The sequence below is a fragment of the Castor canadensis genome, chromosome 6 (assembly GCF_047511655.1).
Source record: "Castor canadensis chromosome 6, mCasCan1.hap1v2, whole genome shotgun sequence".
Taxonomy (NCBI): domain Eukaryota; kingdom Metazoa; phylum Chordata; class Mammalia; order Rodentia; family Castoridae; genus Castor; species Castor canadensis.
The window spans coordinates 70,249,148-70,277,134 of record NC_133391.1 but is presented as its reverse complement, the minus strand read 5'-3'; the positions used below and the strand labels follow the sequence as shown (position 1 = coordinate 70,277,134).

At 47.5% G+C, this 27,987-nt stretch overlaps 1 protein-coding gene across 8 annotated transcripts in view; it reads left to right on the top strand.

Annotated features, from left to right (window-relative positions):
* The window catches only part of Ablim3 (actin binding LIM protein family member 3), a 113,673-nt gene extending 94,211 nt beyond the window's left edge, over nucleotides 1-19,462 (top strand). For 2 of the 8 annotated variants that reach the window (XR_012449002.1, XR_012449005.1), the window contains 11 exons: nucleotides 713-842; nucleotides 1,567-1,665; nucleotides 3,027-3,074; nucleotides 5,478-5,612; nucleotides 6,770-6,834; nucleotides 8,324-8,471; nucleotides 10,051-10,080; nucleotides 10,666-10,724; nucleotides 12,414-12,474; nucleotides 13,344-13,880; nucleotides 17,439-19,462. Coding sequence is in view for 1 of the 8 variants with exons in the window: in XM_020170012.2 (XP_020025601.2) it covers nucleotides 249-278; nucleotides 713-842; nucleotides 1,567-1,665; nucleotides 3,027-3,074; nucleotides 5,478-5,612; nucleotides 6,770-6,834; nucleotides 8,324-8,471; nucleotides 10,051-10,080; nucleotides 10,666-10,724; nucleotides 12,414-12,474; nucleotides 13,344-13,351; nucleotides 13,800-13,880; nucleotides 17,439-17,552 (1,008 nt within the window). In the remaining 7 variants the exon portion in view is untranslated. Of the gene's footprint in view, nucleotides 1-248; nucleotides 279-712; nucleotides 843-1,566; nucleotides 1,666-3,026; nucleotides 3,075-5,477; nucleotides 5,613-6,769; nucleotides 6,835-8,323; nucleotides 8,472-10,050; nucleotides 10,081-10,665; nucleotides 10,725-12,413; nucleotides 12,475-13,343; nucleotides 13,881-17,438 lie in introns of all 8 variants that reach the window. The other 6 variants (XM_020170012.2, XR_012449001.1, XR_012449003.1 and 3 more) reach the window with 6 other exon arrangements.
* Nucleotides 19,463-27,987: the final 8,525 nt, after the last annotated feature.

Genomic DNA, 27,987 nt, shown 5'->3' with positions numbered 1-27,987 from the left:
GCATTGCCTCCCTGGCCATGGTTTTTCCATGTGCAGAAGGGAGGCATAATCACAAGGTTTCCCAGCTCTTATTAGCAGATCTTCTGACATTCTGGAATTCTAAATGAGGCATTAGTTCCAAAGGGGGACTCGGGGCAGCTGCAGGCCCTCTTTTTGCCAAACCATTTAACCACATTCTGTCTCTTTTCTTGCCCTTCTCTCACTCACTTTGCTCCTTCCATGGCTGCCTTCAAACTCTTTCTTCTAAGTCGCTGGGAACATTATCTCCTTACTCCCAGGTAATTAGGCTGATATAAAAAAAGGTGCCCCTTTGTGCTGACTAAGAAGAGCCCTGTCTTTACCCTTCCCCAGCACCCAAATGGGCCTGATCCCTCAAACAAGGTGTCCCCCTGACCACAGCAGGGACACAAAGAGTGGGAATGCTTGGGGACAAGCAATGCATGCCTATACCAGAGATGGGCTCCCTAGTGTCTGTGTGATCCCCGGTCAGGACTCCAGGAACTCATCTATAGGTTCTATCCAAGGACCTGAGTGATGCATGAAAGCCCTGAAAACTTTCTGCTGCCTTCCTCAAGCTGTGTGTGTAACTCAGGAAAGGGATCTCTGTATTCATGCCTGAGCCCCTAAAGCCCCAGATTTCATGGCATGTTCCTACTTGCCTACTGGATCCTTGGGCCGTAGGCCTTGCTCACAGACCCACCTCCTCTCCCAGGACATCTACGAGAATCTGGACCTCAGGCAGAGACGGGCCTCCAGCCCAGGATACATCGACTCCCCGACCTACAGTCGGCAGGGAATGTCTCCTACCTTCTCCCGCTCACCTCACCACTACTACCGCACAGGTAAGGCAAGGGAAGCCCCGAAGTGGAGAAAGAGTCAGAGACTATGCAGTGATTTGGTATCTCTGGGCTGCAGAGATAGCACAGGAGGAACCTGTGGAACCTGAGCCATGACAGCACAGCCCTCTGGTCACCCAGGTGACTAACTGGGCCTGACCAAGTCCCTGAGATATCTCTAGAAGGGGGAATATGAGTAGGTGGCACTGAAGCAACAGGATGGTGGGTAAAGGAGAAGCTAGAAGAAGTCTGCTTCTCCTTATCCTTCTACCTGCCCCATCCACAGGGAGATGCAGGCCAGAAACAGGTCTGGGGTCCAGCCCCACCCATCCAATCAAGGTGTCCACAGTCATTGTGGAGTTGGGTTGAAGCAGATGTTTGGATGGAAGAAAGAGGCTATTAAGGGAGGAGTCCAGACAGGCTGGGGGGCAGGGAGAGGGGCAGTGTGACCACAGCAAACAATGACTCCTTCCGGAAGCTCAGGAGAGTTGATGCTTACATCCCATGCGCTATGACTTTGGGGTCAAGCAAGGAAGCAGGTCAAGTTTGTTTCTGCAGACACGGTGCATGAGAGCACTTGCTTCTCCCACTCTGGAGCTGAGCACGCTGGGACACCAGCCCACCCCATCCCTGCTGTCATCACCTCACCGCTTACTTATCTGCCACTGCGTTAATGCCTGTTTTCTCTGTGCCTCTGTTCTCTCTGGGGACCACTGCCTGCGTGCTCCAGGGCCCGAGAGTGGCCGGAGCTCTCCATACCATAGCCAGTTAGATGTGAGGTCCTCCACTCCGACCTCTTACCAGGCTCCCAAGCACTTTCACATCCCAGGTAGGCGCTGCCAGCCAGGCATTCTGGCATGGGTGCATGCTCTGTGGGGGTGCCAGGCACCTGAGTTGCCCACTCGATGCTGCATAGGCACCGAGGAGGAGCTGGTACCTGGGGGACCCTCCCTAACCAGTCACCCACACTAACCCACCCTCCTGCCCGAACACATCCACGGGCTTTACTCTACACACTCAACACAAGCAGCCTTGACCAGGACGTCAGGGAAGAAAGTGGTAGGGATCCATGGTGGTGCACAGCTGTACCATAGTGGTGAGGGCTGCTTGCATCAAAGCTGCTGCCTAAAAGCTGGTGACCTGGAGCCAGTCACTTAGCTTCCCTGAGCCTCTTCTGTTCTACCTGTGAGGCCAGACACCATTATGAGCTTTGAGTTAAACTGGGCCCTTCCAACTCAGATCCTGCCTTCATGGGAGTATCTGTCCTAATGCAAGAATAGAGATGTCACATGAGTAAACAAATGGGTAAAAGGATAATTGCAGAAGGTGTGGGTGCTATAAGCAGAAAGAACCCAGGGCTTTATGACAGAGTGACTGAGGTGAGAGAAGCTGGGCTAGGCAGGGTGGTCAGAAAAGGGTGTCTTGGACACCCTTTCAACTTGGACACCTTTTCAACTGAAAGATGAGAAACAGCCAGCCCTGTGAAGATCCAGGAAAGATGCCCTGGGCAAAGGAAACAGAGAGTATAAAGTCAGTGTGACTGGAGGAAGAGATAGGAGGTAAAGGGAAACCAGAGGCTAGATGACCTTATGGGTGTGATCTTACAGGGCACAATCTCACCCTGAGTTACAGTAGTGCCAGGTCTCGATCTGCCTCCCAACCCCAAGCTCAGCTTTTCACTCCCCACTCACTTCCCGTACAAGAGCTTGTTCTGCTGTTTTACCTATACCTTTGCAACAGTCCCAGAAGGATCCTACCCCATCTGGCTTTGAGGGAGGTAGAGGGAGTAAATCCTAAAACTTGGCTGCAGCATCCTGGGGGCTCTCCCATGGAACGAAGTGTGGCGACTGGGAGGAGCAATGAATACCTTCCCGCATGGGGGTCTGCTGAACATACAACCCTGTCTTGCATGTCTACTGGTCAGCCCCGCCTCCCTTCCTTGGCACCATTTGTATCCATCCATTCCTTGCCCCCACCACCACCACCACCTCCTGCCTTACTTGGAACCTATTGGGATGAGGTTGGAAGTTCAACTTTGGAAGAGGAAGCCCACCAGGGGAAAGATGGTGGCCCTTGGAAAAAGTTGCTGACCATCTTGCTTTTTCCAAGATCAACTGACCAAGTGCTGTCCTTCTCTCCTGTCTCTCTTTCTCTCTCCTCCCCACTGTCCCTTGCTGGTTTATGTGGCAGCTGGAGAAAGTAACATCTACCGGAAACCCCCGATCTACAAACGGCATGGTATGATCAGAGGCAGATAGGGCTTGGCCAGGCAAGGAAGGGGTTAGGGGTTATATGCTAACCATCTATGCAGATGGTATTGTCTGCCCCAGGAACAACAGGATGCAAGGCCACAACTTGGCCCATCTTTTTGGCTACCCCCACATCATTCACAGTGAGTGAGGTATTTGGTGTCATTTCAAAAGAGTAAGAAAAGCCTCATGTCCCCTAAATCCTTTCCCACCACCTCCCCCCTTTTACCTGATGTCTGCTGTTATAAATTCCATGATCAGAGTAATTCTTAAGAAATTCACCCATTCCTGGGAGAGTCACACTCCAAGGCACTGAGATCAAACAGTGTTTGTTAGAATTATGTGGGATGTGTACAGATTTCTAGACCTCCACCCCTGACTTAGTGAATCGGAATTTTGTATTTGTAACCATTTTTCTGGGTGACTCTGATGTCCAGCCCCTCTTGGGAACTACTGCTGTAAGCTGTTCTCAGTCACTGTCTCCTGGAAGTGAATGGGGTCTCAGAGAGGGGATATAGATTCCTTTAGTGTTTCTTAAAGAATGAGCTGCAAACCATCAGCACCTTGGAGACTAAAGGGGCAGATTCCCTGGTTCCTTCACTTTTAATTATAAACATTGAGAAGTGTCACCATGATGGCTTTGTCTTTCATTCCTACTTGCACTTAGTACGGGAATGTCCAAGTCATCCATGGCCATGCCCTACTGTTTATTTTTGCAAAAGCACTTGATTAGACTCATGAAAAAGCACATCCTTCCCTTTGAGGACAGCAGCCACCCTGGGCATCCTGGCCTGCTTACAGGTCTAACTGGATAACAAAAAGGAGCACAGACTTGGACAAGCTTAGAGGTTGGCAAAGCAGTCCTATATCAGAGTCTGAATTAACAAGCTGGTGGAGGATGCAGTGCAAGTATAAGTAGTGGCTTTGGGTGCTAAAGACCCTGCAATTTAGACAAACTTCTTAGGTTTCAGAGGGGGCTTAGCAGGGAGTCCACAGTGAGTCTTTGAGCATGTGACTGTAGAGGACATGCTATGTGCTCCCAAGTTGTTAGGGAAAGGCACCAACCCTGACAAAAGGAGGAATGGGCTTTATGTGCAGAAAAGGCCTCCAGGTCCCAGGATTCTCAAGACTCCGTGGGCTCTGAAGTATAGCACCGAAGCAGACTTAGGAGGAGCCCAGGATGGGGGTGGCTGTTTGGTAAGATAGCAGATGAAATAGTGAAATGCAATCAGCCAGGACCTTTCAAAGGAGAATTCACAAGCTTTGGAAGCAAGTGCTACTTGGGGAGGGTGCACAGCCTCCAACTAACTGAAGGTCAATCCATCCCAGGACCCTTTGCTGCTCTGGCTATGCAGAATGTACCTAAAACCATCCTATAGCTCTCCCTGAGAAATGATTGCAGAGTCATGCTGGTTTTCCCAACCTGTCCCTCTCTCTCTGCCCAACCAGCATGTCACCAGTATTTGAACCACTCGAAAGTCACTGCCTTGTAAGTATTTGTACCAGCAGTGGGTATTTTAGCCACCTCTATTATGGGCTTACTTCAGATGAAGCTTGAAGATTCAAATGGATGCTTGATGCCAGGTAGTCCCTGAGCCTGCACACCAACTCCAACACTTACAGATGAGGAAACTGGGGCAAAGTTGGTCAGGATGTGCCCAGTGTTTCACCTGGGTTAAGTGGCAGGCTTGGAGCAGAACCCAGCGTTGCTGACTTCCTGTCCAGGGTCCCTTCCTTCAGGCCATGAAGCCTCCCCAAACAGGATGTGGTATTCAGGATGTGAGGAAAAGGTGATCCAACTCAGCATGTACCATGACCCTGCCTGGTGATCCTCTCACAGACATGCTTCAAATCCATAATGAGGCAGGATTCAAAAGGGCCAGGAAGGAAAGGGCTGGGCTCACTGGGATCTTTCAGTCTTACTTTGAGGATACGGATCTAGTTTTCACTAAGGAGCAGACCTGGGAGTCCATGGAATGTGCTGGAAGGATTCCTAGGCTAGGGCCTGATCTAGTTCAAGGTACAGGAATTGAGCAAGCCCCTTCCCGTTTCTGGCCTTCAGATTCCCAAATGTAAACTGAGGCTTTTCTGGAAATGGATTTCTTTTTTTTTTGTTACTGTTTTTGTTTTGTTTTGTTTTTTCCAATGGTGGGGATGAAACCCAGAGCCTTGCACATGCTAAACAAGCACTCTGCCACTGAACTGCACCCCCAACCCTTAAACCAAAGGCTTTTCCAGCTCTGATGTTCCATGTCCCAGACCCTCTTAGCAGAGACCTCTGACTTCAAAGTGGCCTTTCTCCCTGGGCTAGAACCTGACAGACAGGGGAAAGGCCAATGTTCCCAGCTAGGACCTCTGCCTTCCTGAAGTGCTCTCCTTGGGTCCTTTGCAGGTGATTTGTCTACAACAACAAAGAGCAAAACAAGTGAAGACATCAGCCAGACCTCCAAGTACAGTCCAGCCTACTCACCAGACCCCTACTATGCTGCAGAGTCTGAGTACTGGACCTACCATGGGTCCCCCAAAGGTAGTATCCCCATGTGTCCCTGGGGCCAGAGCCCTATCGACTATGCCAGGGACTCAGGCAGTCAGGACTGTCCTCCGTTCCTTCATTCTGAAGGAGACTGCTTGGAAGAGATACAACTAAGGGCTTTTATTCATTCAACAACACATATTAAGAGCCAGCCACAGATCCTAGGGATTGGGGAGGGGCAAAATACAGCAGATTGCTTCTCCGATCTAGGAAGGAGATCTAGCTCCCAACCGTGAGAGGGAGATGATACACAAGAGGTGGGAAGGTTGCTGGCAGGAGTGTGCTGTCCAGCCAGAAGATATCAAAAGCCTCTCAGATGCAGCCACTCAGCTGCCAAAGGAAGGAAACAAGGGAGCAGGTCAGCAAGAAGTATAGAAACACATCTGCAAAGACCCCAGATGGGAGACTGGCTTCCACAGAAGGAAAGGAAAGGCTGCCCACTTCACCTTGACCTTGGAGAGGGAGAGAGGCAAGTGGGGGATGAGAGAGGCAAGTGGGGGATGAGAGAGGAGGCTCAACAAGGCCTCATAAGTTGAAGTAAGGATTTGGGTTTTATCCTAAACAGTAAGCAGCTATTGAGAATAGTGGCAGGATCACACTTGTCATTTTGAAAGACTGCTTTGTAGGGTGAGAAATGGCTTAAGGATAGAAAGAGAGGATGTGGGGAGATGAAAGGGTCTCACAGGGTCTTATAGGCACCCTGCTCCTCAGAACACCATCACAGCCCAAGCTGTTCCTTTCAAGTATGGGGAGGAATTTTCTTCAAAATCCACTTTGATTCAACATTTGGCTTTACTAATTAAATGTCCATTCTAAGCAAAGCTTCACAGAAGCTCAGAGATAACTCCTTCATTAGCTTCAGAGAATAAATTCTCCATTTAGAGAAGAAGTAAGACACAGAAACAGCTGTAACCCAAAATGGACAAGGATCAGCACCCATGGAAAGTAAATGTGCAGAGATTGAAAAAGCAGGAGAGACCACTCCCAAAGGTGTCTTAGACTAAACTGTAGAAGGAAGGAAGGAAGGGAAGGGGGAGAGGGGGGAAGGGAGAGTGAAGGGAGGGGAAGGGTATGGGAAGTGCAATGGCTTAAGCCAACATGGACTGAGTGGGGAGCACATGCCAGAACTGATGTCATCTGTCCTTTGGCAGTGCCCCGAGCCAGAAGGTTCTCGTCTGGAGGAGAGGAGGACGATTTTGACCGCAGTATGCACAAGGTGAGCAGGCCACATCACTGAATAAAATGCTTAGAGAGTATGTTACTGAGGAATTTTTCATTTGCAAGTGACAGAAACCAACTTCAAACTCACTTACGATAGAAAAAAGAACTGCGTAGTTTGCATAACTAAAAAGTCAAATGGTAGGATTAGCTTCAAGTATAACTAGATCTAGCTGCTCAAAAAAAGAAAACGCTGTAGGAAAGTTATCTCTTCACTTCTGGGCTTGCCTCTGCATTGGTTTCATGATAAGACAGGAGTGGCAAGCCTGTGACAATGGCCCTCATAGGTTGCTGGTATGGAAAAGTTCAATGGTTCCTTAAAAAGTTAAATGTAGAATTACCATAGAGGCAGCGAAAAAATTGAAAACAAAGACTAAAACAAATATATGTGACACATATTCATACCAGCATTACTCATAACAGCCAAAAGGCAGAAACAGTCCAAATGCCCATAAACTCACAAATGGGTGAACAAAATGTTTATATCCATACAATGGAATATTTACTGTCATAAAAAGGAACAAAGGATTGATACACATCACAATGTGAATGAGTTTTGAAAATATTATGCTTAGTGAAAGAAATCAGACACCAAAGCCCACATATTATATTTTTCCACTTATATAAAATATACAAAATAGACAAATTCAAAGAGATACAACATCGACTGATGGTTACCAAGGTCTGATAGAGAAGGGAATGGGTCTCCTTTTGGGCTAATAAAAATATATTTGAACTTGATGGAGTGGCATGTGGCATAACATTGTGAATTTACTAAATGTCACTGAATTGTTTATAATCACCCCTCCCCAACTGCAGGCTCAACATCCATGTATTCAACCAACTACAGATTTTTAAAAAATTGAAAAAAATTATGTCTGCACTGTTCATTTACAGACCTTTTTCCTTGTCACTATTGCCTAAACAACCATCACATAGCGTTTTCATCATAGGTAGTTGTATAAGTAATCTAGAGATGCTTTAAAGTATACAGGGGAATGCGCATAGGTTATTCGTGAACACTGCACCATTTTATATAAGGAACTACTTGAGTGTCTGAGGATTTGGTTATCCGAGGGATAGGGGAGCAGTTCCTAGAACCAGTCTCCTGAGGCTACTGAAGGATGACAGTACTTCAAAATGGATAATTTTAAGTTACATGATTTTCACTGCAATTAAAAAAAAATGATGGCTGTCTACTCACCACTGAACCAGTCACCAAATGGTCAGGACAGTGTGATCCTGAAGCTGGCCAGATAGGCTTTTTTGTGCTGACCCCCAGAGTCTCACCCAGACCTCAGGACTACTTGTGGAGGAAAGATTAGGTTCAAGTGGAAAACATGGATGCTACAAGCAGAAAGGGGTGGTAAAAAGGGGAAATGACAGAGATTCCTACAGAGAGCCCAGTGGCTCAGCCCTTCCCAAACCTGTTCCATCACAATGTCCTGTGCTTACTTCTAACTTCATCTTGCTTCTTCCCACACCAGCTCCAGAGTGGAATTGGCCGGCTGATTCTGAAGGAGGAGATGAAGGCACGGTCCAGCTCCTATGCAGATCCCTGGACGCCTCCCCGGAGCTCCACCAGCAGCCGGGAGGCCCTGCACACTGCTGGCTATGAGATGTCCCTCAATGGCTGTAAGCACCACTTGGGACACCAACACCTGTTGACTACTCACTTTGGGCCAGGCACCCTGTGAGGCACAAACCAAACATCCTCCTCTTCCTCCCAGCACCCCTGTGCAACAGGGGGTCCCACATCTACAGACAGAACTAAGACACAGAAGCCTTGAGGCTACCCCAGATCACTGAGTTGCTAAGTGATGGGTCTTTCTCCATCAGGTCCCCTTCCTCAAAGTTTTGTGGGAACATAGCCAGCCCCAAACTCAATCCCTTGGACTAACAAAGGAATCAAGACAGCCTGGCCATGAAGGTTAGCCCCAGACTCTCTCACCTTCCCATCTCTTGGTCCCTCCGGGAGCAGCCCCTGGGTCTGTAATGCAGACTCTGGCAAGGAACTGGCTGGAGCCACAAATGAGACTATGCTCTCCCCTGAGCACTCACTTTGCTTCTTTGATCCATCTGAAGCTGTGACTTCCAGTCAGGTTGAGTATAAGGAAAAACATCTCCTAATACCATGACCTGAATTGCTCAAAGATTCAGGGTCTGTTTCCTGAGTGCTGGGCCTGCCGTTGCTTGGAGGTGTACAGGCAGAGGCTGGGCTCCAGCACTTCACCTTGAGAGGCTCCCACTGCAAGCCCCTTCCAGTTCCTAGGCTTCACACATGCTCTATCCACCTCCTCTTTTTCTTACCTCTGTGGATTCAGTACTGCCGGGAAATCCCATCCCAGGACAATGCTTGGTGGGCAACAGAAGGTACAATTTACTATATACTCCTTTGTGCCGGGCATTGGTGAACCCGTTATTGCTCCTGGTCCTTAAAAATCCTGGCAATGTGGTCAAATTATTAAACTTTCTTTATAGATGAGAGAAGTGAGGATAGTCATTTGCCAAAGGTCAGAAAACAAGTAAGTGAGCCAGGGTCAGACCTAAATTGGCGAGACACCTTACTGCACCTTGATCTTGGTGAGAATGAAGATGCTGGCAGGGTGCTAACGATGATGAAGCGAGTTTTATGAAGTGTTATGTTTCCATCAGGCACTGTGCTAAGTGCCTTACTGTATTATGCCATATATGCGCTGGAATAGCCCCATAAAGGAGACCCTATCACTCTCGTTTTATAGATGAGAAAACCTAAGTATGATTAAGTAACTTGTCTGAAGTTAGGTAACTACTAAAGACAGAGGCTGAGGAGCACTGTTTCCACCCCCCCTGCCCAGCTTGGTTCTGTGCAGTGCACCAGGACTGCTCAAAATTCATCTTTGATGGCTGAGGATACAGTTGAGTGATAGAGACTGTGCCCAGAATGTGCAAGGCCCTGGGTTCCATCCCCAGAACTGCAAAAAAAAAAAAAAAAATTAGGTCTGTTCAACAAATATTGCAGAGCACCTGCTCTATATCAGGTGGGAGCTGGGCAGGAAAGGGAGGATGGGATGCAGGTGTGACAACTGACCAGTGGGGAAGGAGGTACTGAAGGAGGCCCCTCCTTCCCACCAGCCAGGGAGTATGGGAGCCATATCTCTTTGTTCCCATCAGCTGCCTCCACCATGCCTCTCTGTCCCCATGGATACTGATCTCCGGTTTTTCTCTCTTGCAGCCCCTCGTTCTCACTACCTGGCTGACAGCGGTATGTTCTGCCTGCCCCACCTTCAACCCATCGTGTCCTGTGAGGACACAGCCAAGACAGCTGCAGTTTCCCATAACTCTGATAGCCAGACAGTATGGCTTCCTCAGCACTGTCCTAATCACATATAGTCCAACTCATTTCAATTGTGAGATTGTGGGCCTCAGTTTGGGGTTCTAGAAATAGGGCTGCCTTGTCCAACAGCTTCCAAAGAGAAAGAAAGAGCACATGCCTCTCCCGCCCACCTGGGAGACTGCCTGTCTAGTTCTAAGCTTGACTTCAATTCCAGAGCCTTTGTGCAGAGCTATCCTATGCCCAGAAAACAGGGATTCATCATAGAAAGATAGTTGTGTATAGGTCAAGGCCAGAAAAGTGAGTGAGTGGGTACCTCTAATGGGTCAAGATTTCTGCTAGAAAGAGGCCTCCTGAGACAGTCAAGGTTCAGGTGTGGAGTACATCAGGAACACCAGGTGCCCTCTGGCTCCCATGCCTTCCCACTGCATTGGGAGTATCATTGGCCATTTGTAGTCAGGAACAACGACCCCTGGCTTGGGGCTCCTGGTAATTGCTCTGGCTCCTTCTTTTCAGATCCCCTCATCTCCAAATCTGCCTCCCTGCCTGCCTACAGAAGAAATGGGCTACACAGGGTAAGAGGGGCTGCACGGGACTCACCCCAAGATGCAAACAAGTCAGCTCAGTGCTCTGTTGACTATGTGTGGGCAGGACTGGGGGAAAGACCTCAGGGCTAGAGATGGGTTAGCTGAAAGGACCCAGTGGCAATGAAGTGCTCCCTTCCCATTTTCACAGGGACCTCAGGGAGGGAAGTGCTAACCTGCCCTTGCTGGTCAAGAACTCTGTGCCATATACTGCCTTTAATAGCACTGACCCTTGCTATCTTCACTGCCCAGGGAAGTGGTCAGTAACATGAACCCCACTTTGTGGGTAAGGAAATGAAGACACAGAAGAGTGAGATGACTTGCCCAAGCTCTCATATCCAGTGAGAGTCAGGATTCTAGGCCAGACCAACTGACCCCATAACTCACCCCCAACTGCCACATGACAGTGACCTCTAACATGGCACATGAGCTCTGTGGCAGGAGTGAGCTTGTTTAAAGGCTGAAAGGGCATGAGAACATGACTTGTTAGCAGTAGGAGAGAGTGTGCAGCTAGACAAGTGATGAGGCAAAGGGCAGGGACACTGAGATAGATTTATTGAGCAACTACTGAGAGCCAGGCACTGTTCCAGGTATGTGGACCTGCAGTGGGTGAAGTCGTTTCTCCTGTGGCACTCGCATTCTAGTGGGAGATGGGCAACCCATGAGAAAATGCAATGCAAAGACAGGAAGTTAGAGGTGCTAGTGTGGAAAACGAGAGAGAGTAGGCAGAGGGGGTGAATTTAAACAAAGGTCCAACTGTGGGGAGGCGACCTTACTTCTTGAAGAACTGCAAGAACCACTGGATGCAATATCTAAGTCCCTGGGTGGGGAGGCCACAATAGTTTTGAGCCATGTGACCAGAATGGGGGAGTGAGGACATGAAACCAGCCAATCATAGGGATTTTCACACCAGGTGAGGACTTCAGAGGGTTTTGATAGTTGTGCCCATTGTAATCCAACTCAGATTTGTGTGGAATGGAACCTGCAGGGGGCAGAAGCCCTAGATCCATTAGGAGACTGCCATAGGATAGCACATCAAAAAGAGGTCACTGCACCACTGGAGAGCAATGACTTGTAATGACGCCTGTCTGCTAAGAACCCTGTCCTCACAGCACTCAGATGTGAGACATTTAGTTCTTATTGAAAGCTCCTTCTATATGACACTTACTACTCTGGTGCTAAGAATACATCAGTGACCAAAACAGACAAAAATCTCTACCCCTTGGAGCTTACATTCTTGTAGGAAGAACTAAAGTATGCAATAAGTAGGAAATGAGTCCAATTATGTAGAATGCTAGAAGGTAGTGCTATGGAAAAAAAAAGAAAATGATGGACAGAAGAAGGAAGAGTGAGAGTTTGTAGAGGGAGCAACTTGAATTTTCAACAGGGCTGTCAAGGAAGATCTCATAGAAAAAGGGGGATTTGAGCAATAGATGAAAGCATGAGATGAAACTCACCAAATAAATTCATATATAGTGAGTGCCTCATCTGTGCTGGGATTGGGTGTAGGAAGATCTCAGTGAGTTAGGTTTCCCTAACTTGAGGCAGGCTGCTGAGAGGCCCCATTTCCCACCAGCCCTGTTCCATACTCTGGAGGGGATTGAGTGCTTCAGGGGAAGAGGAGGTGAGCTCCTCTCAGGCCAGCCTGGCTCTCTCTCTCTCTCTCTGTCTCTCCTACAGACACCCAGCGCAGACCTCTTCCACTATGACAGCATGAACGCAGTCAACTGGGGCATGCGAGGTGAGCATGGGCTGTCTGGGCTGCAGGGGAGGGCCCTCCTGGGACTTCCCAGGGACTCCGGATGTACTGTTCATAACTGCTGCTTGACCTTTGGCAAGCCATTGCTACAGATTCTGTCCCACACTGGGCTCTGTCCAAACCCCAAGTTCCCACTCCCTTTCATTTCCGTTCCACTGCCTCCTTTCCCCTCCTCTTCCCTCATCCTCTCAAGTCCCCGGTCTTGGGTGGTCTCCAGGCCATCTGTCCCATATGGGTTCCCAGAGCATCACAGACTGCCGACTGCCCTGTTCTGCTGAGCCAGAGCTCCCAGCCAACCCCTGTGGAGGGAAACACTTAGAGCCAAATGTATATTGTTCCCAGAAAATTTTCCATTAGCTTAATTCTGTCTGCCAGGGAAGCTCTCACTCCAGCCTCTGAGCAGGCATAGGCAGGAGGAGCCACATCAAAACCTTGGTGGAAGAGGAGGTGAACATGACCAAAGAACACTGTATGCATGTATGAAGATATCTCAGTGAAACTCCTTACTTTGTACAGTTAATATACCCCCCAAAAAAATAACAACTTGGAAGCTTACCCCCAGAAGATGGAGCATGATACCTATGGGTTTCACGAGCTCAGATTTGTCTTCTCTCGATTCTAAATATCTCTTAAAGTCATCTCAAGATCAGCCCAACCCCTGTCTCCAGCCATCCACCACACTTATCCTAGCCTGGACTGTCCTCCATGGTGACCTCAGCAAGGACAGGATCTCTGATGGTCAAGAGCAGATGTTTGGAGGCCAGGCCCTCTAGGAGAATAAGACAGAAGCCAGTGTAGTGACACAAACATTGATGAGTTCTTGTTTGGGTGTGTCTCTTTTCTCTCTGCAGAGTACAAGGTAAAGAACTCATAGACTCTAGGGGGTCTCCAGGACTCTGGGAGCCACTACTTTTGGGACCAGCAAGAGGATGGCCACACGAGCTGTGCAGAGAAGAAGCATAAATGAACAATCTTTCAGGAATAACATTTTCTTCCCCTCCTTGGCCCTCTCCCTTAACCCTAACCTAGGTCTCCTGACTACTGAAATCTGACCCTGCCCCGGGGCCCCCAAAAGAGGTCCTGTGTCCACATTAGTGCCAAATGCCACCAAGCTTATCCCTAGAAGTAGGACCTTACCCTTTAGAAGAAGATACCCTAAGGCTGCTGGGCAACCCAAAGGAAAGCAGGCCCAATCCTTCCTCCAGACTGACCTTTACTAGAGGAAGGAGAAGGAGTCCAGACACAAAACTGTAAGAGACAAGCCCATCACCATTTCCCAAGCTGGAAACACCCTCCCTTCTCCTTAGATCTACCCTTACGAACTGCTGCTGGTGACCACAAGAGGAAGAAACCGACTGCCCAAGGATGTGGACCGGACCCGCTTAGAGGTAAGTCTAGAAAAGTGAGCAGGAGCCTTCAGGTTTGAAGAGACTCCAAAGATTCCTGGCCCAACCCAGCTTAGGAGCGTGTACAGAATGAAGGCAGACACTTGAACCATTTTCTGTAGCCTCCTCTTCAACCCAGCAGGACCTGTGGTGCACAGCAGCAGGTGTCCTCACCTAAGCTGATATTCCGTAGACAGGAGCAGAGCTAGACTTGGTCCCTGCCCCCAAGGAGGCCACAGTCTGAGGATTGTACCTAAAGCTGGTACTCATGGTGGGGAGCATGGGGCAGGCAACACCGTATAGAGGTTAAAAGCGTAAATCAATGCAGAGTCCCTGTATGTGCCATCCGCCATCACTAGGTTGGGCAGCCTTAGCCAAGTGACAACCGCACTAAACCTGCATGTTCTCCTTGCTCAATGAGGGTGAGCGTTGTGTGTCCCTCAAGTTGCCAAGAGAAGTAGGTGCAACAAAACACAGAGCAAAGTCTGGCAATTGACTGAGTATAAAGCATTCAATAGATGTGAGAGCTGATAGATTGTTGCTATTCAGATAAGGCCATGAAGACCTGGGTGGTTTGACACTGGCTTGCAGGAGGAGGAAGGATTTAGATGGACTTAGAAGGGGCGTGGGTTTTGGATGGAGAGAGGGAGGGGAGCATGATGAGAGGTGGAAACCGTGCAGAGGAAGATGCAGAGGTGGGCCTGGGCAGGGCACAGAATTCAAGAAATACGATATACTTGGCGTGGAGCACCAGCATCTGGTCACCTGTGATCTGGAGCGAGCTTTGCCTTTCCCTCCTCAGGGCCCATGCTAGTCCTCGGGATGATCACTCACCTGTTCCTGCAGCCTCTTCTTGCCCATATCCCAGGAGCAGATCAAACTGTCTGATGCTCATTTGCATCAGATCCATTCACTTCTCTTTTTCCTCTGCCTGCTCTGAGCTTCCTAGGGGCAAAGAGTGCCTGTCCTCTACCACAGGGCATGGCTTGGGGAGATGGCAGGAAACTTTTGTGGACTTGAATGCAGGCTTCTACAAGAGGAGGCTCTGTGCTTGCTGGAAGCATGTGAGCCACTGTCGACCTGACACTGAAGAATTCACCTAGGGCAGAGGCAGAAGGAGAGGATTGTGAGTGAGCCAGGAAGCTCTGTGAGTCTTCCCAGCTCTAGCATAATGGGTTAGCAGTCTGAGAACTCCTGTGAACTTTTTTTAACAAGGACCTCCTTTTTCTGTGTCAGAGTGGCTGATGGTGCTGAAGGGGACAGCTCCCAGGCAGCTCCAGGAGCCCCTTTAAGGAGCTGTGAACATTTCCTGGCCCCCTAGAAACTCAAGCCTGGAAAGCTCATCCTCCCTGAGCATCCAAATTACCCAGGGAGCTCTTTATCACAGAGTCCCCACCTAAGCCAAGTAAATTGCAATCTGAGGAAGGAGCTCAGGCATCCGTATTTTTTAAAAGCTCCCAGGAATGTCCAAAATGTAGAGCTGAACCACTGGGCTTGAAATCCTGACCTAGCCCCTGCATCCAATTCAAGGTACCTCATGTCTGATGTTATCCTCAAGCAGCTCAGAGTACAGATATCTGTCACCCAACAAATATTTATTAAAAGTCCATTACATACACCAAGGACTGTTCTAGGTGCCTGCAATGTATCAGTGAACAAAACAGATCCTCTTGGAGGATCTGTGAGAAGACAGAGCCTAAAGGACACAAGTAAAGAACAAATGCTATAGGTGCTAGAAGGTAATAAGGCTAAGGAAAAAGTCAAAAAAGAGCAGAGCAAGGGACTAGGAGTTACAGACAGTGGTGAATTGCAGTTTTAAATAAGCTAGTTAGGCCAGGTGCCAATGGCTCATGCCTATAATTCTAGCTACTTGAAAGGCTAAGATTGGGAGGATCACAGTTCAGGGCCAGCCAGGACAAAAAGTTTGGGAGACCCAATCTCAACCAATAGCTAGGTACAATAGCATGCACCTGTCATCCCAGCTACACAGTAGGCTGAAATTGAGAGGATTGTGGTTCCAAGCCAGCCCATGCAAAAAAAAAAAAAAAAAAAGTTTAAAAGATCCCATCTCAATGGAAAAAAGCTGAGCATGGTGGCATGCACCTGTCATCACAGTGGGAGCAGAAAGCCACTGGTCCAAGCCAGCACTGGCAAAAAAAAGTGGGACCCTATCACCAAAATAACCAGAGCAAAAGGGACTGGTGGCATGACTCAAGCAGTACAGCACCTGCCTAGCAAAGTGAATCCCTAAGTTCAAACCCCAGAACTACCAAGAATAAAAACTTATCAAGTAGTTCTCATCCACTGTGTGACATTTGAGCAAAGACTGCAGGTGGGGGAGAGAGTTAGCCATGCTTTCCTAAGGAGGAAGAACATTGATGACACCAGAGGTGAGTGTGGCTGGGGTCACATGAGCACAGAGAGAAGATGAGGAGGAGGTGACATCAAAGGAAATAAGGACCAGATCACCCTATGTGATGGGCACTTGAAAAGATGACTGCAATAGTGAGAGTGAGCAGGGGTTAAGGGCATTCCTTGTGCTGGTCGTGATCTGTATCCTCACACTCACCCTCATGGCACCAGTGAGGTAGGTACTAAGCTTGCTGTCACTTTCCAGAAGAGGAAATTGAGGTTCCAGAGGGTTAAGTCACTTATCCAAGATCATTCACCCATGTCTGCCATTCACAGTGGCAGCAGGCCAGAGAACCAACTAATTATTATGTGGCTGTACACGTAACTCTCGCTAAATTTCTTTCCATACTTCGTTAGTTAATATTTTAAAATTTTAAATTTCATTTAAAATTTTTCAGACCTCCAGGAAAACTCCAAGGATAGTAAAATGAACATGCATCCACCTTTCAACCCAGTGCACCATTGTTAGCGTTTTACCACAATTTTATATCCTGTGCATCTAACCCTGAAGCCTTCTGACCATGTTTCACACCTTCAAGGCTGCCTGAAAGAGAGGGAGGGAAGGAAGGCAGAAAAGGGCGGGGAGCCTGCCAGGGAAGGCAGAACAATGTTTGATCATATGGAAAACTTGTTTTCACATAGGAAGGAGATGAAAGGACATTTCAGTGGGTAGAGAAAAGTGAACAGTATTTTTTTTCCATTGGACCAGTGAGCAGCCTTCCAGATCACTTATAATAAGAGGAAATATATCCTAAAATCTTGTATACACCTCCTTTTTCTCATAAAGGAAAGAAGGATGGCATTAATGCATACATATGTGGACAGAGTGCATAGGGAAGGGATGCAGAAAGATGAGGTCAACCAGGGTGCATAAAGGGATACTTAGGCAAAGCCAGTGCCCCCCTGAGCCATTGGTAGGGAGGCCTCCCCAGCCAGAGCAGCTCCAGAGGACCCTTATGGGAAAACTCCATCTCTACCTTCAGCCACTCACGCACACTTACCACATACCTCCCTGGATCAGACCCTATGCCAGGCACAGGACACCCAGAGGGAACATATAGTGACCACTGCTGTGTACCCCCACCCCCGCCAGCAGCCCACACCTCACTTCCTCATGCTGTTCTCTCTCTGCCCCTCCACTCCCTCCAGCGCCACCTGTCGCAAGAAGAGTTCTATCAAGTCTTCGGCATGACCATCTCAGAGTTCGAGCGGCTAGCCCTCTGGAAGAGGAATGAACTGAAGAAGCAAGCCCGGCTGTTCTAGCAGAAGCCCTATACATGTAGATGCATTTATATAAAGATGTATGTAAATCTCTATACTGACGCGCGGTATAATCCTCTTGTGTAACAGACACGCTGCCTGCCATGAGACTTGCTTTTCTGTACTGTCAGGCAATCATCGAGGTATTTTTATGCTCCTTACTTCTCTTTTTCTAAGTGCTGTGGGATGTGGGAAGGGATTTGAGGGGACTCCGTCCTTTTACTGGGGGGTCCTTTTTATACTGAAACATCTGTCCTAACTTGAGCCCCTCAAGGTCCAACTCTCTTTCCTTGAAAAGGTGCCTGGAGAAGTCTCTCTGCTCCACCTCTTGGCCCTTGCCCCCATCTCCAGGGCTGACACTCACCACGAAGTTTTCAAAAGCTATTGTTCTCTCATGGGAAAGCTCCCATGAGAGATCTGTAGCGATCCCCCCAAATCAGTGAGTGCTTTTGAGGGCTCATGAAGAATTTTCTCCACACCCTCAAGAAGCTTAGTGCTCTTTGGGGTGGCGCAGAGGTGTGATCCTCAAACCCACTCATTACCCAGTAGACAGAAGTGCATAGGATGTTGGCCTCTCAGCTCATTCACCCTCCTCCTTCTTCCCTTGGTCCAGACCTCTCCCTTTCCAAATCTAGGATTCATGGTAGGAAAATGAAAGAGGCACATCCCTTCCCTCTATCACCTTCAACTGGCCCCTTTGTTGAGCCTAGACTTGGAGAAGCAGAGGAAAGGAGAGGAAGCTGGGAGAGGAGAGAGAACCAGACACCTGGTAGAATGCCACTACAGGATCTCCTGGACCCTCCACTCTCTCTCACTGCTCCCAGGACCTCCTGACCCTTCGTCCTTTCTAGGAGAGGCCATTGTTGCAGCCTGTACTCTTCAGCCTTATTTCAATCTATGTGCCTGATGATCCACACACCACAGGGCTAATGTTCCCACCACAGCTCCAACCAAGCAACCAGACACACACTCCCCAAAAAAGGTTCTTGAACTGTGCCACTGGTCCCTGGGCCTACAGCGAGACCATACCTGACCCCCATCAATCCCTGGCTCCTGCTGCAAAACTGGCCAGGTCTCATGACAGAAGCTTTCAGAACAGTGGATGCTTAGGGAATTCCAAAATGAGGTACTGGTCAATACAGCTTGTAGTCATCCTTGATGCCCCAGTGGTTGCCTCTCTTGCTTTCTGGAACAAGGATGAAAGCTTAACTTTCTTTTGTCCCCTCTCCAAACCTTTAACCCTGAGTTGGCAATGTTTGGGGATGGCTGTTCCTTCTTGAAGTTGCTTTGAGTCCAAAGTGAAAATGACAATTATGACTCTCAAAAGGCTGATGATGCAGTGTGGCAAATGTAGAAGTCCCTTCAATTCAATAAACCTGCACTGAGCACCTGTTGATGCTGAGCACCTGCTGAATACTGAACACTGGATGGGGGTGGGGGGAGGGGCACTGGAATGAATCAACATGGACCCTGGTCTCAGGGGTATTCCTGGTAAGAGAGGGTATCCTAAGGCATGTACCCAGACTTAGTGGACGCAAGGCAGAACGTGATACAAGTCACAAGAAAGGGGTGTGCACGACTGAAAAGGCGCATGCCGTGGTGTAGACCAAGGAAAGCTCTAGAGGAGATTGAATTGGGAAGTAGAAACTGAGAGGAAGCTACAAGTTGAAAGGGTGACAGGGTGGAGGGACCAGAAGGGAAGTCTAATGTACCCTCATTTAAAAGTCTCCCTGCAACTTCTCTTTTTGGCCAATGTCTTTCAACTTTCTTGACCAACTAGAAATGACCCCAGCCAGACGCAATCGTTGAAACTGCCTCATTGTCACTGGTTAGCAACTTGCAGGATTGAAGGGCTTTTGTTATTGTTGTTGGACATTTTTATTTCCCATAAAAGCACATCATTTCAACCCAAACTCGTGTCCTTGTGCTGCTTCTGGTGTGGGTGGGAATGACTGGGGTGGGAAGAGGCTGAACCATGCACATTTTTCAAGTGAATAAAACTAAATAGCACCTCTTTCTTTGGCCTCAGTTTCTCTCCTATAAAGAGAATATTTGAGGAGGGTCCACATTACCCAGCTTGTTTTCCACAGAACACAGGTACCTCAAGCTAGAGATAGCAGGGGATGTTCTAACCATAAATAAGATTCTGTGATCAAAAATAATATTAAGCACCAACAACGCACCACGTTCTATGCTGAGAACTTCATACATATCATCAACTCACAGGCAGCCATAATTAATATCTTGTCTCACAGATTTGAGGAAACAGCTTTGAAGAAGATGCATAATTACCACAGTCTCAGCTTGCCTGAGTGGAGAGACCAGCCTATCATTCTTAGCAGGCAAGTCCCCTTCAGCAGCAGGTAAAAAGCCCCTTCTTAAAAGTTGCTTAAGATTGGTCATGGCGGCTCAAGCCTGTAATCCTAGCTACTTGAGAGGTGGAGATCAGGAAGATCAGCCATTCCAGCCCAGGCAAAAATTAGTGAGACCACCATGGCAACCAATAACTGGGTGCAGTGGCACACATCTATCATCCCAGGTATGTGGGGAAGCATACATAGAAGTATTTCAGGCCAACTTGCCTAGGCATACAGTAAAATAACCAATGGAAAAGGGGGTTGGTGAGAGAGGTGGTTCAAGTGTTAGAGCACCTGCCTTGCAAGCATGAGGCCCTGAGTTCAACCCCAAGCACTGCCAAAAAGAAAAAACAGTGGCTTAAACAATGAGAACACATGTTGTCTTGCACAGCCAGAACCCAAGATGCAAGGTGAGTAAATTCATCAGCTCATTGATGCCATCCGGAGCCCAGGTTCTTTGCACCTCTTCACTTCACCATCCTTGGGATGCTGGCTTTTGCCTTCTGCCAGTGGGTCCCCTCATGTTTGCAAGAGGCTGCTGTGGCTCCAGGCTCATATCCTTCCACCACCACATCAAAAAGGAAAGAAATTTCTCTTTGCATGTCTATTTTAATAAGAAAAATTTTCCCAGAGGTCCTTGGTCCACTTCTGCTCAGGTCCTGCTGGCCAGAGCTAGGACCCATGTCTGTACCCTTATTGCAGGGAAGGCTGGGGAACTAAATGTTTGTCATTGTCAGCTTCCACAGAGGGAAGCGTCTGCTAATGAGGAAAAAGGAAGCAGGAAAGGAACATGTTGTGTCCTTTCCCTTGTAGACTCAATGCACTGTCAAAGCCGTGAAGGCCTGTGGTACCTTTGGTTAACCCAGGACTTCATAAACTAATCCAGCACAAACTCTGTTCAATCACAGGTTTATTGCATTTCATTATTTTAAGATGCACACTTTGACCACAGTGTGACATCTCTGCACATGAGATGTGGCTTGACAGTAGCATCTTTTCTGACTTCTCGTTCTGTGATCCTTCGTAAGAACAAATTCCCACTATTGTCTACCTTCCAGACAGGTGGCTCAAATGTGCAAAAGGATATTCGGGAATGTGCCTTTCTTCCATATCTACATGTATACTCCCAAAATACTTAGAGATCGAGCGTCTGCTGCCAGGCAGGTGCACTGGGAATACAACAGTGCAAAATGCTGTCCTCGCACACCCAGACCTGGAGAAGAAACAAATTAAGTGAAGAGAAGAAAGATGACACGTGAAGATAACTGCTACAGTGACACTGGGCAGGGTCCCATGGGAAAGGAAGAAAAGGAGCTCACTTCAAATACTTACAGAAAAATGAACACCAAGTCATGAGGGAATGAGGGGCAGGAGCATTCTAAGCACAGTAAAGAGTAAGTATGTGCAAAGGCACTGGGGTGGGAAAGAATTTGTCTTACTTGAGGAACTAAAAATGCCAGTAAGAATGGAGTGAAGCCCGTAAGAAGGGGACTAAGGTTGAAAGAAGAAAAATAGAGGAGATGAACCAATTCAGGTTATACTACATAAACCTGGAAATGTCACAATGAAACTCCCTGTATAGCTATCTTAAATAAACAAAAATTTTTTTTCTGTTACAAAATCAGAAAACAGGAGGGTGAAAAAGGCCCTGTCTAAGCAGGTTGTTTAGCAGGAGAGGGGAGGACATGGTGTAGGAGGGTGAATATGGTACAAATACTGTGTACACATTGATGTAAATGGAAACAATTTACATCCTGTTGAAACTGTTCCAGGAATGGGGTGGGGGGAAAGGAGAGCAGCGGAGAGGGTGAATTCAACTATGATATATTTGATATATTGTAAGAACTTTTGTAAATGCCACAATGTACCCCCAGCACCACAACTGAAAAAAAAGAAAGAAAGAATGGAGTGGAGCAAGCAAACAGGAAACACATTAGAAGAAGTAGGCAGACAAGCAAGGGCCAGAACAGGCAAAGGGTCCAGAAGGACCCTGCCATTCATTCAGTCCGGCTTGTAGTATGTTTATTAGCATGCTGGATGAGGGAGAATTGCTCTAAGCCTTGCCACTCAGAGTATCATCTCCAATCAGGAGCATGGGCTCACCTGGGAGTCTGTGAGAAATGCAGGCTCTCAGACCCCACCCTGCCCTGCTCCATCAGCATCTGTACTATAATAAGGTCCCCCAAGAGAGTACCAAAAGAAGGGAAGTTGAAGAAGCACTACTCAAAGCCACCAGCCTTCCACCGATGGACCCAACCTTTTGTGTCACACTTCCTGAAGCTTTAGAAGGGGGCCTTTTCCCACACACATAACCCCTGTGAACACTGGAGAGCAACCTTACATTCACAAGGCAGAACACAACTTAGGGGACCACAGACGGTTAGACACAGATGGGTTGACTGAGTGCCTGAGCAGGCCAGACAAGGATCTGCTGCTCTAGGAGTTCCCACTCACACTAGGTGCCAGACACAGGGCCATACCAAACAGCTATGGAAGGTGTTGGTGGCTACAGGTGGCCATTGTGCAGAGCCACACATGGTGTAAGGGCTGCTATTCAACAGCTAGCAATATTCAAGGGAAAAAAAAAAAACACTGCTAAAATTAATAGCAATTAACACTGCAAAATTATGACAGTGTGAGATTGGGACACAAAAAGAGAGACCAGAGGCACACATGCTCAAAGGGTGACTATATACAAGCCAAGGAAAGCCCCCATCCAACCCTCCTGCACCTTGATCTTGGACTTTCAACATCCAGAGTTGTGAGAAAAGAGATTTTTTTGTTGTTTGTGGTGTTCTGCATGGACACTAGGTGAAATTAGACTTGAGAAGAAAAAAAAAATAGCAGCACTTACTTGACAGAGTGGTAAAGATGGGATGATGTACTCCTGTGAGGTCCTTGGCTAGAGGGGAAGGGACATATTTGGCCACTCAGCATCTTCAATGGTCTTAGATCATGTGGTTTAAACAGACTATGAGTGCCCCCTCTAGGCCATTTTTGGAACTGCAAGGAGAGAGTCATGCCTTTCTCCTCTGGAATTTCCAGCTGGGGTTAGAGCTTCCTAGCCTTCTTTGCCATTCACTGGAAAAGACCCCCGGGGGGTGAAGACTAAACAGAGGAATAAAGGGCTGGGAGATGCAGAGGAAACAGTAATTGCTCTGTTTGCATGCCTGGACCTGGACTCGCTTTAAAACCAGCTTCACCCAAAGCTTCCCAGTACCCTAAGTAAATCAATTCCCCTTTGGGTTTAAGCTGGTTTGAGTTGTAATTCTGCCACCAAAGGAGTTGTGACAAATATACTGGCTTCAGAGTGATTATGATCAACAGCAGAGTCTCCTGTGCACTGCTTTGCTGTTCGTGTAAGGGAGAGAGACTACAGTATAATGATGCACACATCTGCCCCAGCTGAGCGGGCAATGGGGTGTGGGAATCTCTAGGGAAGCCAAGCAAACACTGTGATGGAGCACCAGCCTGCCTCAGTCAGTCCTTGAAAACTGCTGTAGGGCCTGGACCAACAGCCTCTGGTTTCCAAAGCTCCCTTTTGGATAAAGAGTACATCATGATACAGAAGTGTGCCTGCTGTGACTCCCTAGCACACAAGACCTTGCCCACCTACTTCAGGACAAACTGTCCATCTAGCTCAGTCAATTTGTCCTTCTGATGAAATAGTAGCACTATTTGATTTTTTTAATATGTTTACAAAATTCCACTCTTTAACAGGCTGTGGGTAGGGGGAGCTAATCATCTGGGTACTGCTCTCATCATTTTACAGATGAGGAAGGTGAGCCTTTGGTAAGTAATTCACAGTTGTATGTGGCAGAACCTGAACTCAAGGCCACCTTACCTGAAGCCCATGCACTTAGCCCTACACAACTACTTCCCTAAGTAGAGTAGCAGTGGCTACTCTGTGTCACACATGGCACCAAGCACTCTATATACATAGTGACATCTAAGCCTTACTACCACTGTGGCAAGAAGGTATTGGTAGCCCCAATTTTTAGATGAAAGGTTAGAGGTCATGCCCTTGACTACTGAGGCAGGGCTGAGTATCAAACTTGGGTGTACCCCGTCCCAAAGTTTTGTTCTTCACTGATGTGTTTCATAAATTGAGCAGAGTGACAGAGGGGAGTGTAGCTAAGATGCTCCTGATTCTACCTCTAACACCTTGTGTGGTTTCAAGGCAAGATCTCTCCCCTTCTCTTGGCCTCAGGTTCCCTATCTGACAAAGGAGGAGACCAGAATGGCTTGTGTCTCAGGCTCCTCTCAGCTCCAGATTAGAAATTCACTTGGGACCTTGCAACATGCCATTGGCCAACACCTCAGAGTGAAGTGACCAGCCTTCAGAAGAGTTAGTCCCTGCTGTAGCGTTTGGCTGGGCATCCACCTCGGGCCCTCAGGGCAGAGGCATCAAGCTGGACAGAAACTCCAGAAGTTTCCACATGGAGGAGTGCTGTAGCCAAATGCATCCCACATCCCCCAGAAATAGTTTAGTTGGTTCTCATAAGCTTCTAAACCAATAGGAATTAGCTGTTAACATTTCTAAGTCAAAAAATATTTTACACCAAAATCTGGACTTCTTTCTCCTGAAAAACCTGAATTTCTGGCCCCTCCAGATCCAAGCTGACTTCAAATGGAAAACAAGGCCTCTGTTTTGCTACAGCCCCAGCACTACTACAGCCTGTGTCACACGTACCTCTCTACCTTGCCTGCTGCACATAGTACCTGCGCACGAGGACAAAGCTCCTTCTCCAGGTATACCAGCAGGGCTTGCATCAGTTGGCTGTGGGAGTGGAGCCCTGCGGCCAGGTGCAAGCTGAGCCCTGTGCCCCAGAGCAGAAGCCCAAAGTTGCTCAGGATGATGGAGCACTCATCCTTCCACAAAACTCTCCCTCCTTCTCCCAGAAGCCACCACACAGATCTCTATCTGCTTTCTGGGGCCCAGGGCAGCTCAGCAGTATGTGTCATTTCCCTGGACTGGGGCTATAATGGTGACATTGTGCTGAGTGGAACAAGAGAGGTTTTCATCCTGCAGCCAGCATTGGGCAGACACTGGAGTAAGGGGCTCTGGGACTTACCAGGCACAAAGGAGCATGGGACAGGGGCCCTGAGCCACAGAGAAGTTTCGTAGCCATAGGAGTGCACAAGGAGGAGCACAGGTGTTCTTCAGAACACCTCATTACAATCTCCTCTCCCTCCACTGCAAATAGGACAATCTCAGAAGAAAAAGGGGCCCCAGGACACAGGCACTGATAGTATCCAACAATGAATGGCAGGCCTCACAGGTCCTAAGAATTCACTAGCTGACTCACTTCACAAATATTGATTTACTTACTAGGTGTCGGGGGTTGGACTGGCCTGGGCTGTAGGGATCTAGCACGAGTAAGACACAGTTCCCCCATCCTGCACAGCGATCTGGAGTCAGGAAGGGTGAGTAAACAGAAGCTACACACTGATGTCCAGTGGGAGAACCAGATCTGCACAGCCAAGCCACATAGTCAACTCGAGAACCCAGGTCGGCTGCTTTTCCTGATCTTCCTGGAGCCTCCTGAGACAGCTAAGGGCTCAACGAAGAGGGCACCTACAATGCTAAAGAAGGGATTTGAACTCCCCCCAACACACTGAGTGTGAAGGGGAGGCACAAAATATTTTTAAGAGGAAAGTGACAGGGTCTGATTGGGATCATGGAAAAGCCACTTTAGTGGCCATGGCAGAAGCACACTCTGGACGCAAGATGACAACTTAGAAAGCAAGAGGGTGTTTCCCTGGGACAAAGAGCTCTGAGCCTCCAAATTTTTCTTTCCCAGGGTTTCCCAATTCCACCTGATAAGCAAAGAATGAGATTGGGGAGTATCATTTGTTTTCCCAAGACTGAGAGCAGGAGGGAGTTGAAAGCTTTCTTCCTGGTATTGTTTCACTGAGACCAAATTTGATATCTTTTTACAGAACAAACCCTCTCCACATACATTCTCTAGACAAGCACCAAGCAAACCTGGAAAACTCAGTGAGCAAGAAGGATAGGGAAGATGTGAGGCAGATGCTAAAAATCCTTGCCAGAGGTAGACTTAAAGAGACAGAATGGGCAAGAGAAAACCAGACACTGACGACTCTCTTCCCACCCTTGTCTTAACGCTTAGCACCTGACACCCTATGACCCAGCCAACCCAAATTGCTTTACAGACACATCCTGCTGTTTTCTATCTCTGTATCTTGGCTGTCACTGTTAGGACCGTAATGTTATCTTCTCATTGCATGTTCAAGTCCTCTGCAGCTCAGGTGACGCCTGACCAAATGTATGTCACCCCTTACTGCCTCTGTTATCAGTAACAAACCCTTGCTTCGTCTTAATGGACTCCAAGGGCACTGATCTCTCTTCTTGTATTTTTCACATAATATTCTGAGCAAAACTAGTTTGTACCTAGCTACCTCCTCAAACAGATTGTAGATTTCTTAAGGATGGTGATCATTTCTACTTAGCACCTATTTTACCAATAGAAGAACACAGACTGCAATCAATATCACCTAAGTGGGATGATAGACAGTGGGGACAATTAGATTTTATACTTCCTCATTAAAGGAAAGGTAGAAAAATATTTAGTTATTCTTATATATTAACCCAGGAATGGCCTCTCCATCCCATCGTTACACTGACAGCAACCAAGCTGTACTCAACAACGCCATCTAGTGTATGTTATGGGTAATTATCTAAACCAGAGCCACAGCTTTTAATTCTCAGAGCTATGTTTACACTGTGTTCTCGCTCATTTTCGCACCTTTCCCAGACCATTGCTCAGTTAAGTCCACTCCATAAATTACTCCTTAGGCACATGTAAGTTCTCCTTAGCCCTTTTGACGTTTTTGTTTCAATTCTCTGAATAAATCTCCAGTCTTTGAAAGATTTTGAAAGTTTTCTGAAAAATCTCTAGAAAAGTCTCCATCTATTTTTGCTATTGTAATGTTTCATACTATTTTTAAAAATTATTTCAATGCCAGACATGGTGGTACATGCCAGCACTCCGGTGGTAGAGGCAAGAGGATCACAAGTTCCAGGCTAGCCTGTGCTACGTAGGGAAAACCTGTCTCAAAAACCCAAGGGCTGTGGGTAGAGCTCAGTGATAGAGTGCAAAGCCTTGGGTTTAATCCCCAGCACTGCAAAAAAGAAAACATTATTCTACATGAAATACCGCTTTAAAAGAATTAGTGGGCTATAGCCTCAAGAATTTAATCACAATGTATAGACTGATTTCCAAGAGTTTCAAAGTTCAGTGAACTTTGGGAATTTAATCCACTTGTAAATCGCTGGTTAGCTGTGTTAGAATTTAAAATGACCTTTTCAAATTGGAACAAAAAGGAACTCACAAAATAATAGTGGCTCACATTTTTATAGTTATTTATGGTTTATAAAGTGGGTTTGTATCATCATTTCATTTGGCCTGCCAACAGCTCTGAGGTCAGCAGGAGGTTTCCCACAGCACAGAAGAGAAGCAGGCCTCGTAGGCTGGAGGTTACACACAGAGCCTACCGGGTAGTAGAACAAGGGCTCATACACAAGTTGTCAAACTCAAAACCCAGTTTTTTCTCTCTACCATGTCCCCCCTGAGGCTCACACACAAACAAGCTGAACAAACTACTGATGCTCTTTGCAAAGACAGTGTTCATTTCAACCTGCCTGTGAAGGCAATAGAGAAAGTATAACCTGGCCAGGACGGCACTGGAGGCCCTTCCCAGGACCCTTCTTGCCTCTGTGCCTTAGCACAAAGTGTTGCCAATTTCATAATTTTCTAAGTAAACTGGTGGCTCAGACAAAATGGAAAACCAGACCTGATCCACGTGGGGAAAGAGGGGTGTCCAGAAGGACAATTGGGCCTGAATTTCACTTTATGAAGAGACTTAAATTCAGGCATTTGATGTTGTCCATAAGTGAATTAAGCTACACTATCAGGATGAAGGACTGACATTTTTTTTAATATAACTTTAAACTTAAATCCCATTACTGGACCATTCTGGCTATGGCAATATATTTTCTACATCCTATAATTGTCCTAAAAGGAGCATACTGATACTGTGTTCTATTTTTGTGTGTT